Source organism: Hemiscyllium ocellatum, chromosome 31 (assembly GCF_020745735.1).
Source record: "Hemiscyllium ocellatum isolate sHemOce1 chromosome 31, sHemOce1.pat.X.cur, whole genome shotgun sequence".
In the NCBI taxonomy this organism is placed as follows: domain Eukaryota; kingdom Metazoa; phylum Chordata; class Chondrichthyes; order Orectolobiformes; family Hemiscylliidae; genus Hemiscyllium; species Hemiscyllium ocellatum.
The window spans coordinates 43,041,795-43,058,667 of NC_083431.1; the positions used below are offsets into that span (position 1 = coordinate 43,041,795).

At 40.5% G+C, this 16,873-nt stretch overlaps 1 protein-coding gene across 3 annotated transcripts in view; it reads left to right on the plus strand.

Moving 5' to 3' along the window:
• The first annotated feature begins 614 nt into the window (after positions 1-614).
• Positions 615-16,873, plus strand: part of pom121 (POM121 transmembrane nucleoporin) — a 58,704-nt gene continuing 42,445 nt past the window's right edge. For 2 of the 3 annotated variants that reach the window (XM_060848445.1, XM_060848447.1), the window contains exons 1-4: positions 616-1,396; positions 7,176-7,391; positions 12,984-13,133; positions 15,655-15,735. In XM_060848445.1, coding sequence (XP_060704428.1) covers positions 858-1,396; positions 7,176-7,391; positions 12,984-13,133; positions 15,655-15,735 — 986 coding nt within the window. In that variant the 5' untranslated portion in view covers positions 616-857. Of the gene's footprint in view, positions 1,397-7,175; positions 7,392-12,983; positions 13,134-15,654; positions 15,736-16,873 lie in introns of all 3 variants that reach the window. The other variant, XM_060848446.1, reaches the window with a different exon arrangement.

Here is a 16,873-nt window from a genome sequence, read left to right on the forward strand (position 1 = left end):
TTCTAACAGATGAAAGGCTTAACAGACAATCAATTTTTCAATGTATAATTTCAGTTACATCACACTGCAAATGTTTGCTATAAATTCCGTGTGTTAGGATCGAGCTCTCCACTATCACCTGATGAAGGAGCGTCCCTCCGAAAGCTCGGGTGCTTCCAATTAAACCTGTTGGACTATAACCTGGTGTTGTGTGATTTGTACACCCCAGTACAACATCGGCATCTCCAAATTTTGAGAATATAACTTGTTAAAAAAGGTTTTGTAATTTACATATGAAAGAACTGAAACCAACATGGTCACTCTAAAAGATGAGAGACTTAACAAACAATCCAGGTCTTTTTTCAATGTATAATTTCAGTTGCACCACACTGTAAGCTTTTGCTATAAATTCTGTGACTTACAGTCTTATTCTCCACAACCACCTGATGAAGGAGCAGTGCCCTGAAAGCTAGTGCTTCCAAATAAACCTGATGGACTGTAGCCTGGTGTTGTGTGACGGTTAACTGTGACAGAGTCACGCGCAGTTCCTCCGCTCAGCCCAGTGTATCCGCGGAGGCACGCAGCTGGGCGCTGGGGCGCGCGCTGCCGTCACAAGCCTGCGCGGGTGATGCCGGCCGGACTTGTCGCGCAGGGCGTGCGCGGCCGCGGGTTGCCAGGAGACGGTCGGTGTGCGCGCGCGCCCAGGTTGGCCTGAGGTCGACGGGCTGACGGGGAGGTCGGGGGGAGGGATGGCTACCCCGCCCGGCAGTGGGTGCCGGGTAATGGCGCGCATGTGCACTGTGTGAAGCGTCCGGTAATGGCGGACAGAGCGAGAGCAGAATGGCTGCTACTGAGACTGGATTGAAGCCGCCGCCGCCATGTCTCCCGCACACAAGCGGTCTGTGATAACGTGGGCGGCGGGGCTTGGCTTCGCTTTGCTGTTTTCTTTGTACATCTTGGGCTGGTACTTGCTGGGCCTGCTGGCGGTGGTTTCCGCTTGGGTTTATTACTCTTCGCTGGAGGGAGTAGGCCCCAGGCCCGGCCTCCGAGATTTACTCGATCGCACCGTCGCGTTTCTCCTCGGGACGCGTTGGGCCGAAGTGCTGCACAACAGGTTGAACGGAGGAGGCGGCCATTGGAAAGGGAGAAGTCGGAGTGTCAGAGGCAGGCCCCAGGCCGGTCCTTGGAATCCCGGCCGGGCCCCGGGCAATAGCTGCAAGTGGGAGCTGGTGAATTGTGAGCAACGCAACCCGCTGCCGGAGGCTTATGCTGATGAGCGGAGCCCCGCCGACCTCATGATGGGCAGCTACTTGTCGAACGAAAACTCGGCACAGGCCACTTTTGGCAACAGGGAGATAAGGAACCGCTACAGTCGGCCGAATCCTATGCAGACCCCCACCAGGAGGCTGTCCTTTGGGTAAGAGCCTGGAAACAACGGACCTGACAACAATTAACGCACCATGATCATCAACTCATTCATTCATTCATTCGACTAGTTGTCGTAAACTTGTATTGTTTCATGCTGTTCGAGTCCAAAGGTTGCCCGGGGCAGTTGATACCCTAAGTTGTTGAGAAATAAGTTTACAGCTGAGCTAATGTATGTTTTGGGAATATTTTACTGGCCTGAAAACTTGAAGGGAAGGTCAACATTGGAAATTTGGGATGTGGGAAGGTGTACTTGTGAGCGAAGATTAGTCATTGTTGAGTGTTGGGTCAGATTACAAGGACTGAATGGCCTACTTTTATAAGATTGAATGGAGAGATAAAACAGCAATTTTGGAAATCTGAAATTATTGGAAATGCAGATCCAATTGGAATAAGAATGGGATTTTCAGTTCAACCTGTAACTTTTCATCAGAATCTTAGCAATACGATGGGCATATTTCTGGAGAAGAGTCATGTTGGACTAAAATTATTAACTTTGTTTCTGTCTCCAATGATGTTGCCAGACAATTGGGTTTCTCCTGCACTTAATTTTTATACCAAAAGCATCAGACATTTTCATAAAATCTGTTCCATTATTTTGGGTTTTGTAATAACTGTGATTTCCTCTGAGTACTTAAAGCCATTATATGTATTTAAAATTATTGCAGAAAAATATTGCTGTGTACATAATCTTTCATTAAAGAAAGACTTGTGTTTATAGAACTCCTCTTGTAACCTTAGATGTCAATGTTCCATAGCCAATAAAGTATGCTGAGGTACAATTACAATTGTACCTAATTTCTGCGTGGTCTGACAGACAACAATGTGAGGATGAGATAGTTAATTTGTTTTATTGTTGATTGAGGGATAAATATTAGCAGCTCATTGGGGATAGAAGCTCCAGCTGTTCAAAGTAGTGTATAGGGGCAGGCTCTTTTTTTTGAAACACGGTACCCTTCGCAGTGCAGTACTCCCTGGACTTTCACCCTAAGTCTTGTGTTCTGGATTCTGATGTGCTCGTTAGCCAGTGAAGTCATTTTGAAAATTTGTCATTTTCAGGAATTCCTTATTTTGGCTTTTGTTGCACCTGGAGGCACTTTTGCGATTACTAATCCAGAGCTGCAGTCTGAGAATCTTCCTTAAGTCCAGTCCTGTTTTCAATGTTAGCTTGATAGTTTGGTGCTTGAAAATTAAATGAGCCCTAAAGAACGTAACATAAGAATAGCATTCGAGTTAAGGCCATTGAGAAAGCAAACAGCAGGGGTCTGAAAGGTAAGAAGCAAAAAAACATGAAAATTGTGCTTAACTTGTGCATGAAATTCATTCACAGTACTGATTTTTACTGGCTCAGTCAGGATTTATTGCCCATTCCTAATTGTTTTGGGAGGGTGGTGGTGAACCATTCTTGAACCTTTGCAGATCTTGGGGTATAGAGACACCACAAAGGTTTTGAAGCATTTCAACATAGTGACGGGAGAAGAACAGCAGCATAGCTCCCGATCAGGATGATGAGAGGCTTGGAGAGGAATTTAGAGATAATGGTATTCCCATGCATCTGCTGTCCTTGCCCTTCTCGTTGCTAGAGGCTGTGGGTTTGAAAGGTGCAATTAAAGGAGCTTTGGTGAGTTGCTGCAGTGCATCTTTTCGATGGAACGTAATAATGTGACACTGTCTCAGTAGTGAAGGCAATGATGTTGAAGTGGTGAATGGGGTGCTAATTAAGTAGTCTACCACGTCCTAGATGGCATCAACCACTTGGAGTGTTCCTTGAGCTGCTTTCATCTATTCAAGTTGAGAGTATTCTGCTACATGTCTGACTTCTGCCTTTTAAATGCTGTACAGTCAGTAGCTGGGTTACTCACTGCTCTTTGACCTGCTCTTGTAGCCACAATATTTAAAATTAGATTTATAGTCACATGTACTCAAGTATAGAGATATGTGAGTACGGTAAAAATGTACAAAGTTACCATTTCTTGTGCCATCTTAGGTACAATTATACCTATGTACAAAATCTTAGGTGTAGATTAGAGAAATGTTGAAATGAAGGTAAGAATTCAGCATCATGTCCTAAAGTTCAAAAGCAGGGAGTCACACTAGGCTTCCTCAAGTCCAGGAGTCTGCGCTGGGCTTCCTCGATGCCAGGAGTCCATGCTGAACATTTCACGGCATGTACTCTCTCAAGTTTGAATGTTGTCCAGATCTTGCTGCAAACAGACATGGTGGACCTCTTTAATGAGTTGATGAGTTGTGATTGATCTTTTATGGTTGTGCAGTCATCAGAGTCCATTTCCATTTCTGACCTTTTTCCTTATTTTCTTGTTCTTCTGACATTCTGATCTAAGCAAGGTGTTTAATGCTCCTGCAGGTAGTTAGCTGGTGAATATTTCTCTAAGGAACTCTTGCAGTGATGTCCTGGAATTAAGATGATTTACATTGAGGGCAAAGTTGAAGAGTGGCTGTGCTTTTCCAGCAATCAGGCGAATCGATGTTTTGAGCAAAAACCTGTCATCAGGAATGTGGGCAGAGTTCTAAAACACCCGCCCGCCCCCAACCAAAATAAAATTTGGAATAAGGCTGTAATGTGGTCAGCACCTGTGTTGCCTTCATTAAACTCAAAATGAGTAATAGTGAGCAGGTTGCTATTTTGTTGCACTGTCAGTGACATCCGTTCTCCTGTTCGCCCCTCGCTAGCTGACGCAGACCCAGTTGAGCACATTCTAGCATCTATGGCCAGCTTGGTCAGTGCTGGTGCAACCACAAAGCACTTGTTGAAATTGAAGTCCCTCATTCAGATTATGTTCTGTGCCCTTACCAATTTCAGTACTTCAGAGTGGTGTTCAGTATAGAGGACCATTAATAGATCAGCTGATTTGCAAGTGGTCAGGAGTGATGAGGTTTCCATGCTCCTGTTTGCTAATGGCACTTCATGTCAGACAATGTCAATGATTCCCAGTGAAATTCCCTTCTGATGTCTGCCATGTGCCGCCACCTCTAGATCTGTTCTGCCCTTGGGACAGGACATACCTTCAATCACCTTTCCTAGTTATGTTTTAATGAGTATGACTGTCAAGCTGCAACTTGAATGCTGTCTGGGGCAGTTCCTGTATTTGACCAGGTGGTTCATCTGTTCTTGTTTCCCTCCTGAAAGGGGATCAGTGATTCAGTTGTTTTTTTTATGACAATTGACAGTGGTTTCATAGTCGCTGTCACTGAGATAAGGTTTTTGATTCCAGATTTATTAATTGAGGGTAGTTCTGGCTGCTGTGGCTTCTGAACATTTGCCATCTGTAAGCACTACGTCATGTTCATCTAAGTGAGATGTTAGCAGGATCGAGGTCACATTTATCAAGAAAACAAAACAGGCTGGCATTTCTTCTCAAAAGAGAAGGCACCGAATGGAAGTCATAGTGTCATAGAGATGTACAGCATGGAAACAGACCCTTCGGTCCAACCCGTCGATGCCGACCAGATATCCCAACCCAATCTAGTCCCACCTGCCAGTTACTGGCCCAAATTCCTCCAAACCCTTCCTGTTCATATACCCATCCAGATGCCATTTAAATGTTGTAATTGTACGCGCCACCATCACTTCCTCTGGCAGCTCATTCCATACACTTACCACCCTCTGAATGAAAACATTGCCCCTTAGGTCTCTTTTATATCTTTGCCCTCTTGCCATAAACCTATGCACTCTGGTTCTGGACTCCTCTACCCCAGGGAAAAGACGTTGTCTATTTATCCTATCCATGCCCCTCATGATTTTATAAACCTCTATAAGGTCACCCCTCCGTCTCCAATGCTCCAGGGAAAACAGCCCCAGCCTGTTCAGCCTCTCCCTGTATCTCAGATCCTCCAACGCTGGCAACATCTTTGTAAATCTTTTCTGAACCCTTTCAAGTTTCACAACATCTTTCCAATAGGAAGGAGACCAGAATTGCACGCAATATTCCAACAGTGGCCTAACTAATGTCCTATACAGCCACAACATGACCTCCCAACTCCTGTACTCAATACTCTGACCAACAAAGGAAAGCATACCAAACGCCGCCTTCACTATCCTGTCTACCTGCGACCCAGCTTTTACGTATCCTGTCATGCAAATAAAAATGAGGGACCACAAAATAAAAGATGGCCACATAAATCCAAAAGGGAATTCAGGAGAAATGTCTATAGCCAGATATTGATGAAACTATGGAACTTGCCACGGTGGGTAGTAGTTGAGGCAAATAACAGAAATGCATTTATGGAGAAGCTAGGGTTACTGCGATGAAGGCTGGCAGGAGATTCTTTTGGGAAAAATGAGCATGGTTCTGCTGAGTTTCATGTTCTAGAGCTGTGCTGCATGTTCTGTACGACAGTGGACAGTGGCTAATGTCATGTTTAAAAATGTGTTCTTCAAGTTAGAACTGTAACCGATGCATTCATGGAACAATTTTGTTTGTTATTTTCCTTTTTTTTCCCTGGCTGAGGATCGAGGTAGTTTACCATGGTAAACCTTATTCTTTGACCAGGTTACCCCAAGCGATTTTTGTAAATAATTCACTAACTTGAAAAGCAAAGGGGCGCTTTGAATTTTTAAAGATAGATGTTAAAATTATACATTAAAGCTAAGTTTTGGAATTATTTTAAGTAAAGGCATATAATCTGTTACTATTGAATTACACAAAATAGCATATGATCAAGGTATTGGGTGAAGAAAGGCACCAACGGAAATTTATTGAGTGGTGGACTGTGCAACTCAAACTTGGACCTTGAATGAGCATAACTTCCTTATTTGTGATGTGATGCTTTGAAGTCAGTGCCCCAGCCTCAGTTGCCAAGAAGGGCATTGTCACCAAATCTAATGGTGAGCAATATATTTTGCTTAAGGTAAGTATATAGTCAGTGTTCCACCAAGCGTTGGGCCAGCATTGCATGTCAGTTAAGTAGAATGTTGATAAAGATCCCAGTATCTCCCATTTAACTGGCAGTGTCCATCATTTAAACTTTGTAAAATGTCAATAGTTGCTCCATTATAGCATGTCTTACATTTATTTATATAAACATGTTTATTGACATGTTAGTTACAGTTGAATTATGATAGAGCTCAAAGGATTGACTAGATGATTTGAATTGTTCTGATGGAAAGATGTCACAATTTCCAATATAATGAATAGACATGCAGAAGGTGCTGTGTCTGTTAACCACTTAGACAACAAAGTTTTCCAGGTCATTAACAACTGCAGCCATAGTGTAATATTACTGTGAAACTGGAGAGTTGGTCCACAGCAGCTGTTGGAAAATATCTTCCAAGTTTGCAGATGTGGTAGAAACTTGTTTTTTTTTTAATTGCTTTTTCATCTTCATATTTCCACTTGATCTGTGGTTTAACATATAAGTGTTACCTACAGGTGCATGTTTTAGTGATGGTGTGTGAAACCACTAGCTGCAGTTAAAGCTGTGACAGAAGTGATTCTTCATGCATGGACAGGTGGAACTAAGCTGTAAACCAGTTCAGACTAGGGAAATATTTTTGCACCAAACGAAGCAGAGCAGTTATTTGTAAAGCAATATTTTGTTGTCTCTGCTTCTACTTCCTTGGTTTCTGTGCAGTCAACTTTTTTGTGGACAATTAGGGATGGAGAGCAAATACTGGTCTTGCCATGGAGATGCAAGTCCTGAAAGAATTTAAATGATTAATCGTTTTATCACATCAAACAAGTTTCTAAAAAGTAGTCAAGGACCCAACACGTGTAATTAATCTTTTATTCGAATAATTTTGTTTTCTCTAGGGAGCATCAGGCCATGGTGAATAAATTTACAGTGACCCCTCGGCGACGGTATCCAATCCACCAGCCCCAATATTCAGTACCTGGAACTCTACCGACTGTCCGGTGGGATGGCTATCAGAAGAAAAATATTTTATCTTCCAGGAACTCACCCATGGTACAGAGTCCAGTGACTGTAAAAATTGCACGACCTGATGCAAACATGATGCGTTCATCTCTGTAAGTATTCCCATTACCTATTTTTATGTTCAAAATAAAATTCTGTAGTTTCTTAGGAAAGTGGAAGTTCAGTGTAAGTGCAAAATATAAGGTTTTGTGGTAAGCAAATCACAGTATTGTATAATATCAGGTTTGTGTCAGTGAGAAATTAAATATCGTTGCCTTTCTTAGATTTCTTTAGAAATCCAATGTGATACAGTAAATAATCTGATAAGACAAGATATATTTCAGTGAAGTAGTTAGAGAAGGTTGGAAGTGAGATTTTGGTGTAGAATTTGCTTTAATTGGAACCTTTAAGTTCACATGGCTGAATTTGGTGATAAAGTTGTAAGTTTAAAGAGAATCTTTTACAGAGAACTCTTATATAAGGCTGTGACAACTTTGAAATTCAACTTTTTTTCTTCCTTCCATTGGTAGTGCAATGCCAGTGTCCTGATACTACTAAATTGCCCTGAAATCGTTTCTACCTGTTGCGCACTTGTGTGAAGAACCCTATATTAATAATTGCCTTCTGTTGTCATTTATCATTTGATCCTGTGTCCTCATATTACAATTTCTGTGAAGCAGTATTTCGGATTTACCTTTTCTGTCCTGAAAAATATCTGAATTGTTTTCACAGTCAATTGCAACTGTTTTGAGGAGTAGACCGCTTAGACTATCAATTTATTTTCTTTATATGTAGCTCACAACAGCATTTAACTTTGTTTCAAGAGTTTGAAAGAGTTGGCTAGGTGGGTTAATTGGAGATTTGTGTGCTCTCTCTCATGCCTTGAAAATGCTTTACACCGCATCCATTGACTGGCATTGAATGTGTTCCATACTCAAGTGCTTCCATACTCTGTTTATCAAACTGTATCACTTCTATTCCTTTCTTCCTCATTGACTTATCTATTGTCCCCTTCAACATATCTAACAATATTCAGCTGAGCTACTCGATGTCACGTTCCAACTATTCTCATAAAATTATTCCCAAAAAAATCAAATTCTGATTTCAAGACTTAATTTTTAATATCAATTTTCACTTAAACATTGGTCTCCCCATCCACCTGCATTGTTATCCTTAGAGTTCTCTGTTATTTTGTACAAAAACAAAATAGTGTGATCGCTGAAATTATGAAATAAAACGCAAATGAACTTTCACCAAAATTCACGATTTTGGTTAGTGCATTGATAGGACTGTAAATGGATCTTTGAAACTCAAAAGTGAGGAAGCATGAATTAAGCATTTTGAGCCAAGTACGAGTTTTGTGATCAATGTTAACTTGAAAAACCGTAAAGTTAGATTCTATTTTCAAATATGCAAAACTTGACACAATTTTAGGTTAACTTTGCACCTTTCACCATCATCTTTGTAGTGTTGAGTGCACTGCATGCAAGCATCAAATTCAGAATAACTCCAAGCAGCAATGAAATAAGAAATGTTTACTCTGCTTTCTCTCCACAGATGTTGCCGGATCTGCTGAGTTTCTCCAGTTTCCATTTTTGTTTTAGATTTCCAGCATCCAGATCTTTGTTTTATGAAAAAATAAATAATGCCTTCAGTTAATTAGTCCTGCATTAGGTGGCAAGAATATAGTATTACAGAGCCATTTATGCCTATCATAAATAGGGTGCATGCATGTTCAATGTTTGTGTCAGTGTGTGAACTATTGTGGAAGCAACTTTTTTCCCTGTTTCATGTATGAACTTCCTGATGTCTGGCCCTACAGTGCTTTGCCCAGGTGGACACGGTTGTCCAGTGAGTGATATTCAATGGTTTAACAATGAAAAATGCCATAACTGGTTTTGACTTCACAATGCGCTTTGCATCTGGAGTCACTCAAGTAGTAAAGTAGGAAGTCTGACTGCTGATCTCCACAGGCTGGTAATTGATGCTGAAGTAGTACGAACATATCCTGCTCTTGCCTGAACAAATCGGTTTTATCAGGACTGCCTTGTTTAAATTGTATCTGGATTGATCTACCTTATGCAGTTCAGGGAATTAACTTCTATTAAGAAATCTATTTATGGAATTTTCATTACCAGACTGAAAAAGTGCACTAACCATGATAAAAACACCCATACTTAACCTAGTTGCTTCTAATGTAAAGTATGCTTGTAGAATCCATTTTTCACACATTGCTGTACCATTACTGACAAATTTGACACCATCAGTATACTCTTCCTTCTGCTGTGTTGTTGCACATATTATCTCACAATTTGTCAATGGGTGTTTTGTATTACTTAGTGCTTGACTGAAATCCTAATAATGCACAACATATTGTTGGATGACCAAATGTTGACTCCAGTTAATATCCAAGGGGATTTGAGATGGCATAAACAGGCCACAGTTTAGTTTAGGAATGCTGATGTGTGTGCATAGTAATGAATAAGACTTTTATTTTCTGCATTTCTCCCAGCTATAATTGATTTACATCTGGTTGTTTGGTGCCAGACATGTCTGTAACAGTTGCAATATTAATCTGGTTTTGTCAAAGTACAGTAGTGTCTGACCACCTCTTGTCAACTTCCTTTCAAGAGAAATGGCTGAGTAACATAGAAATTAGCTGCAAGAGTGGGCTGTTTGGCCCTTCGAGCCTGCTCTGGCTGATCAGTCAACTCAATACCCGGTTCCTACTTTCTCCCTATATCCTAGATTCCTTTGGCATAAGGGCTATATCCAGCTTCTTTCGGAAAACATTTAATGTTTGGCATTAACCAGTCTCTGTGGCAGAGAATTCCATCAGCTCACGCTCTCTAACTGAAGAAATTTTTCTTCATCTCATCTTAAATATCCTTCATAACCTTGGAACTTCTGTCCTGAGACAGTGATTCCTGATTATGGACTCCCTGACCATTGGGAATATCCTTCCGAGGTTTACCCTGTCTAGTCCTGTCAGATAGTCATTCCTGAAGAAGGGCTCATGCCCAAAACATCGATTCTCCTGCTCCTTGGATGCTGCCTGACCTGCTGCGCTTTTCCAGCAACGCAGTTTTTTTACTCGGCTATTTGATGATCCCATCTCTTAGTGTTGGAATTTCTATGCTTAAGGTGATCTACATTTTCCCAGCCCTGACTTGGCACTTTGTGCGGTACACCTAAGTCATACTTCATTGTAAGCTCAGACAGACACATTGACCATGGAACACCTTGAAGTTGAATCCAAGGACAATGAGTACTTTGCAGTAAGGCTGTAGGTAAGCAAGAGTGCAAATGCTGTCTGATCAATCTGAACAGGCTGAGGCTGTTTTCCCTGTTGCGTCAGAGGCTGAGGGGTGACCTTCTAGAGGTTTATAAAATCATGAAGGGCATGGATAGGATAAATAGTCAAAATATTGTCCCTGGGGTGGGAGAGTCCAGAACTGTAGGGCATAGGTTTAGGGTGAGAGGGGAAAGATCTAAAAGAGACCTAAGGGGCAACGCAGAGGGTGGTACGTGTATGGAATGAGCTGCCAGAGGATGTGGTGGTGGCTAGTACAGTTGCAACAGTTAAAAGGCATTTGGATGGGTATATGAATAGGAAAGGTTTGGAGGGAAATGGGCCGGGTGCTGGCAGGTGGGACTAGATTGGGTTGGGATATCTGGTCGGCATGGACGGGTTGAACTGAAGGGTTTGTTCCCGTGCTGTACATGTCTATGACTCTGACCTTGAAGTCTATGGGTTCATGGTTGTCTTTTGAAACTGTGACATGAGCTTAGAGTGAGATCTGTGTCCTTGGATCTATTCATAGTAAAGAAGAAAAATTTGAAGCCTGAATCATGCAGACAAATTTTGGACATGAAGAAATCAATCTCTATTTGCTTCTGCTTTCCCACAGAACAGATTTTCACTCCCTAATTTAGTTTTTTTTTGATACAAAGGAACAAATAACAAGTTGCTGCCATACAATAATATAAACATCGTTTGTAGCTGTTGGTTTTTCTTTCTTTGTAGCAGCAAAGTGAAAAGGAACAAAAATGGCTTGGCTAGTCTGCCCTGGCTTCTGAAGCTATGACTAATCCAACCAAACCAACAGGAACATAAACATAGAAATAGTTCTTCCAGTCCCGCAAGCCTATTCTGCCATTCAGTGAGATTCTGGATGATCTTGTTACCAGACAACATATAATCCATCTTTATCCCATAGTCCTTAATAACTGTGGTTTATATAAATATATCTTGGATTTAAAATGAGCAGTTATCATTTTGTGGAAGAGATTGTTAAAGTTCTTCACATAGCTTTTGTGTACGTAATTTTATTCTAGAAGATCTTGTTTCAATCCTAAAACTATTCACCTAGTCCTAGACTCTCCAAACACCAGAATTGGTTCTCGATGCAATGACGACAGAAGTTGGTAACTCAAAGAGTCAAATTTTTTCTTGCTGTTGAATCCAGGAGCAAGAGTTAAACCATGATTGTCAATTTAGCCTTGGTCTTAATACAGAAGTTTGGAACAAAAGAAGAAATTAAAATGCTTGGAGGTAGCTTTAGCAGCAGAGGAGATGTGTAGTTTTCGAAATCTGACTGAGTAATGGTTTTAAAATATAACTTTGGAAATTTCCTGCCTCTCTTTACAGTTTTGCTACTGTCTGTATATTTTAGCCTCAAGTTCTGATGATTACATATTCGAAGTGGCACAGTAAATATCTCCTTTTTGGTTTGGAAAGTGCGAACAAGTGGCATTCCATTATACTTATAATGCATATCAATGGACCAAATGGATGTATGTTTGCCAAATTTACTCATTATACCAAGATAGGAGGGAAACTAAGTTGTTCGAAGGTTGAGAGTCTGCAGAGGCGCATAGCTTAAATTATGAAATATTTGGCAGATGGGTTATAATATTGAAGAAAATGAACTTTGATCACTTCAACAGGAAGAACTGAAAAGCAGTACTATGGATCACATCTGGAAAGTACTATGTAAAATTTTAGTCTCCTTATTTGAAAAAAATAATACAATTGTTTTTGAATCAGTTAACCGAAGGTTCATTCTCCTTATTCTTGGGCAGAAGGCCTGAAGAGGGAAGTTGAAGAAGTTGGATTTTAGAAGAACAAGACACAATCTTACTGAAATGTATAAGATCTGAGGGCATTGGACTGGGTGGATACTAGGGAAGTGTTTCCTCCTGGTGAGACTGGAATGAGGAGGTTCATTTTAAGAATAAAAGTTCTCCCAGAAATCAGTTTTTTTTCTTATTTGTTGGTATATGGAATTCCCTTTCCCAGAAAGTAGTGGAAGATGACTCATTGAATTTATTCAAGGCTGAGTTAAATGCATTTTTTTTTGTGGAAAGGGAGTCCAGTTTAATGAATGCAGACAGGAAAGGTGGAGTCAGGACTGTAATCAGATTAGCTAGACCTTATGAAATTCTAGAGCGTGCTTGAAGGGCTGAACAGCCTGCTCTCACTCCAAAACCCTCTGTTCCTGTATCTTAAAGAAGCTGAGCTGATAGACATATATTTTCTGGATTGTTTTAGACTTAGCAGTTTTTCCTTTTTGACATAACTTCTGACTTTAATCCTGAATTTGTTTCCACACTTGTTAGATTAACTTTTAAATAACTAAGTCATTCAGTTTAGATTTTTGTGACATCACTAGATATGTATTTAAACTATGTCGACTTTCCAGATTGGACTATATGATGTCCCCTGCTGTATCTCCTCTAACTGACCCATGCTCGAAAGCAACAGTGCTTAGTGCACTCAAAGAAAGTCGGAAGAGAGCAGTTGAAGATGATGCAGAAAGAACTTTGATATCGGAACGAGAGAACAAGCGCAGGTATGTTTGGTTTGATTTCTAAGAGGATTATTGGAAAAAGGGGATTAAGTAAGTGCTGAAGGGTATGCATGAGGGTTGAGTATGAAAGCAGTTTGTTGAGTGGTTGTTATAGAAATAACTGGCAGCATCTATTTCAGCTGTACTTTTATTTAAAACTAAGCTTTATTGCTCTGTTTTTGTTTTTGAATGATTTGCTATGTGATAGAGTTCGATGAAGATCAAATTTCAAAACAGGTTTGATTAATACGCAAGGAGAAAAAAAATCAAACATTCGTAAAGTTTTGTTCTACAGCTGTAGTGTGTCCCACTGCTCTAAAATGAACAAGTATTCATTTGTGGTTCATGATCAATACTGCCTCAATTACGTTATGCATGTAGAGTCATGAAGTCATATGGCATGGAAACCGATCGTTCAGTCCAATTTATCCATTCCAACCATGTTTCCCAAACTTAAGCTGGTCCCACTTGTCTGCTTTTGCTCGTATCCCTTTGAACCTTTGCTACTAGTTTACCTGTCCAAATGTCTTTTAAATGTTATATCTGTACTTGTATCTAATTTATTCCACATTCATATAGCTTGCTGTGTGGAAAATATTGCCCTTTGGGTCCCTTTTAAATCTTTCTCTTTTCACCTTAAAAATATGTCCCTTAGTTTTGAACTCTTTCCCCCCCCCCACCGCCCAAACTAGGGAAAAGAGCTTTGCTGCTCACATTATCTATCCCCTTCGTAATTTTATAAACATTTCTAAGCTTTCTCCTCAACCTGCCGACATTCCAATGAAAAAAGTCCCAGCCTATCCATCCTTTCCTTATAAGGCAAACACTCTAGTGCCAGCAACATTGTGGTAAATCTTTTCTGAACCATCTCCAATTTAATAATATGTACTATTCCTGAAGTAGGGCAACCAGAACTGTACACAACACTCCAAAAGTGGCTTCACCAACACCTTGTACAGCCTCAAAATGGTGTCCTAAATCCTACATTTGATGATCTGAGCAATGACAGCAAGTGTGCTAAATGTTTTCTTAACCACCCTGTCTACCTATGACACAACTTTCAAAGTCGAGCTAAATCTTTAAAGAATCCACTGTTCTTTATTGGCATAAAATTGAGCATTGGATTGTATACTGAGTTAGCTTCTCTCAACAAAGTCAACAATTTTGTGTGCTTTACTTGCCTCTGGATGAGAAGAAGGATCACAGTCTGTCCTCCTGTTAGACAGTCGGTAAGATTTGTAGCTCGGGTGCTCGTTGTTGTGGTTCTGTTCGCCGAGCTGGGAGTTTTTCTTGCAAACGTTTTGTCCCCTTTCTAGAAGCGCTTCACAGGAGGCTCCCAAGCACTGAAGATGTCACCTAGAAAGGGGACGAAACGTTTGCAAGAAAAACTCCCAGCTCGGCGAACAGAACCACAACAACAGTTGGTAATCCACTAACCCCCCCCCCCCACATAAGAAATGGGTTTATCATTAATAACCTTTGAAAAATGACCAGCCACTTGGGTAAATTGCTTTTGAGATGACCCGCATAGAATAAAACTTCCATCAGCTTCAGGAAACGGTCTGGGGGAAGGTTAGCATTGGCAAATTAAGTAACATTGCATTTCCAATAGGAGTAGATTTAATTCTACTTAATCCAAATTAGAATATACTCTAAATGCAAAAAACTGGATCAGTCTTGTTGATCACTGGAGAAATTAACACGGTGGCTCAGTGGTTAGCACTATGGCCTCACAGCACCAGGTCCCAGGTTCAATTCCATCCTCGGGTGACTGTGTGGAGTTTGCACATTCTCCCCATGTTTGCGTGGGTTTCCTCCGGATGCTCTGGTTTCCTCCCACGGTCCAAAGATGTGCAGGTCAGGTGAATTGGCCATGTTAAATTGCCCATAGTGTTCGGTGCATTAGTCAGAGGGAAATGGGTCTGGGTGGGTTACTCTTCGGAGGGTCGGTGTGGACTGGTTGGGCCGAAGGACCTGTTTCCACGCTGTAGGGAAATTAATCTAATTTAATTATGTCATCCAAAAGTTGATAAGGAGAAATGACCAGCTAGTCCTGAATCTAAATTATTTTTTCTTAAATTGGAGCATCCCAGTTTTCTGGAATGTAGCTCACCATGTCATTCCAGTCTGAGAGAATTCATTTTTCCTAAAGTTCTAGACCTATCCATCTTGGAATCCAAGTGACTTTATTCCTTCAATTTCATGTGACATTGTTGCAAGTATTACAAATGTAGCCTCCAGTAAAGACCACTCAAATGTTTTTATATTTTGCTAATCTTCTCGTTGTGTGCCATTATGGTTGATCAGAGCTAAACTTTAAGTTGTTGCATCCAAATCCTCTTGAGTGAGATAAGTGAATAAAGCATTTACAAACTTGGTGTATTGAAGTTTCCGACAAAGTCATTTACAGTCCTCATGCGTGTAGGAAATAAAAACTTTGTCCTTTGGAAAATAATCACTTGCCTGCTTCAAGTTCTGATCAAGTTTTGTAATATTAACCTAATTTGTTGCTTCTTGTTTCCAGACGCCATGACAGCAGTGGCAGTGGTCACTCTGCATTTGAGCCCCTGTTGGCCAATGGAGCTCCAGCTTCTTTGATTCCAAAGTAAGTGGAGGTGTGGGAGCAAAGCCAGGAGTAGATGGATAATAAACTAGTCTTTATAATTAAAGGTCCACTGTTTTTTGCATTTTTGGACAGGCTTTCAAAATGCTTTTGCAGGTAGCTTTGTTACTTAATGGAGCTGTATTGTACAAGATTCCATTAAAATTTAACCACTTGCATCTGGTGAATATTTTGATTAATTTGTAGCTTGTAACCATTCCAGTAACTTGTTATGGGGTGAAGTTATTATAACTTCTGACAGCCAGTGATTGGGTTGACTTTGGCTTCATCTTTCAACTTCCTGTTCCTTTTGCATTGTTTTATGAATGCCTTTCAGCCAGACAGATAGATTAGGGATCAGGAGTTTGAAACTTCTCTTCACAAATCTTTGAAATGGTTGTTGCATACCTGTGTTTCCTAGTTTTTTTTGTTTTATGTTTCTGTTCTACTCCTTAAATCTCGGCCAGTTTGAATGGCTGTGGATAAACTTTCTTTGCTTATGGTAGTTTAATTGTTGACAGCTAGCTCAGCTCTTGTTCTTATTTAATATAAAATACTTTGCCACCCAATACTATACATGAATTTACCCCTCTATCTTCCCAGTGGCAGATAATGATACATTTATTGGATTGTTGGGCATCCCTTGATGGTTTTGAGAATGATTAGAAAATTGACAAACTGTTACCTCCAGCTGTTCTTGTAGACATTTTTAATCAATCTATTCAGATGTGTTTCAGGTAGTTGAGACTTGAACTATTCTTGTAACTTTTATGGACTGCTCGTGGAGTTGAAAAAAAGCAACTTTGAGATAAGTAGGAGGAAAGTTAGAAATAGAGGTGTAATAGACGAATCCTCATGGTTGAAGTTAGAACCATTTTTATTTTTGGACAGAGTATCCAAATGTTTTTCTGGGTGATCAGAGTTTTAAAAGGGGCAGTATTTTGGGAAGAGTGATCATACGTCTGCAAGTTTTCAGATAATTATGGATAAAGGTAAGACTGGTCCTCAGGTAAAAGTGCTAAATTGAGAGAAGGGTAATTGAAACAGAGCTACGGAGGAACTGGAGTAATTAGATTGTGGGTGACTTTTAGGGTAAGTCCGCATCTGACATGTGGGAGTCTTTTAAAGACTAGTTGATCAG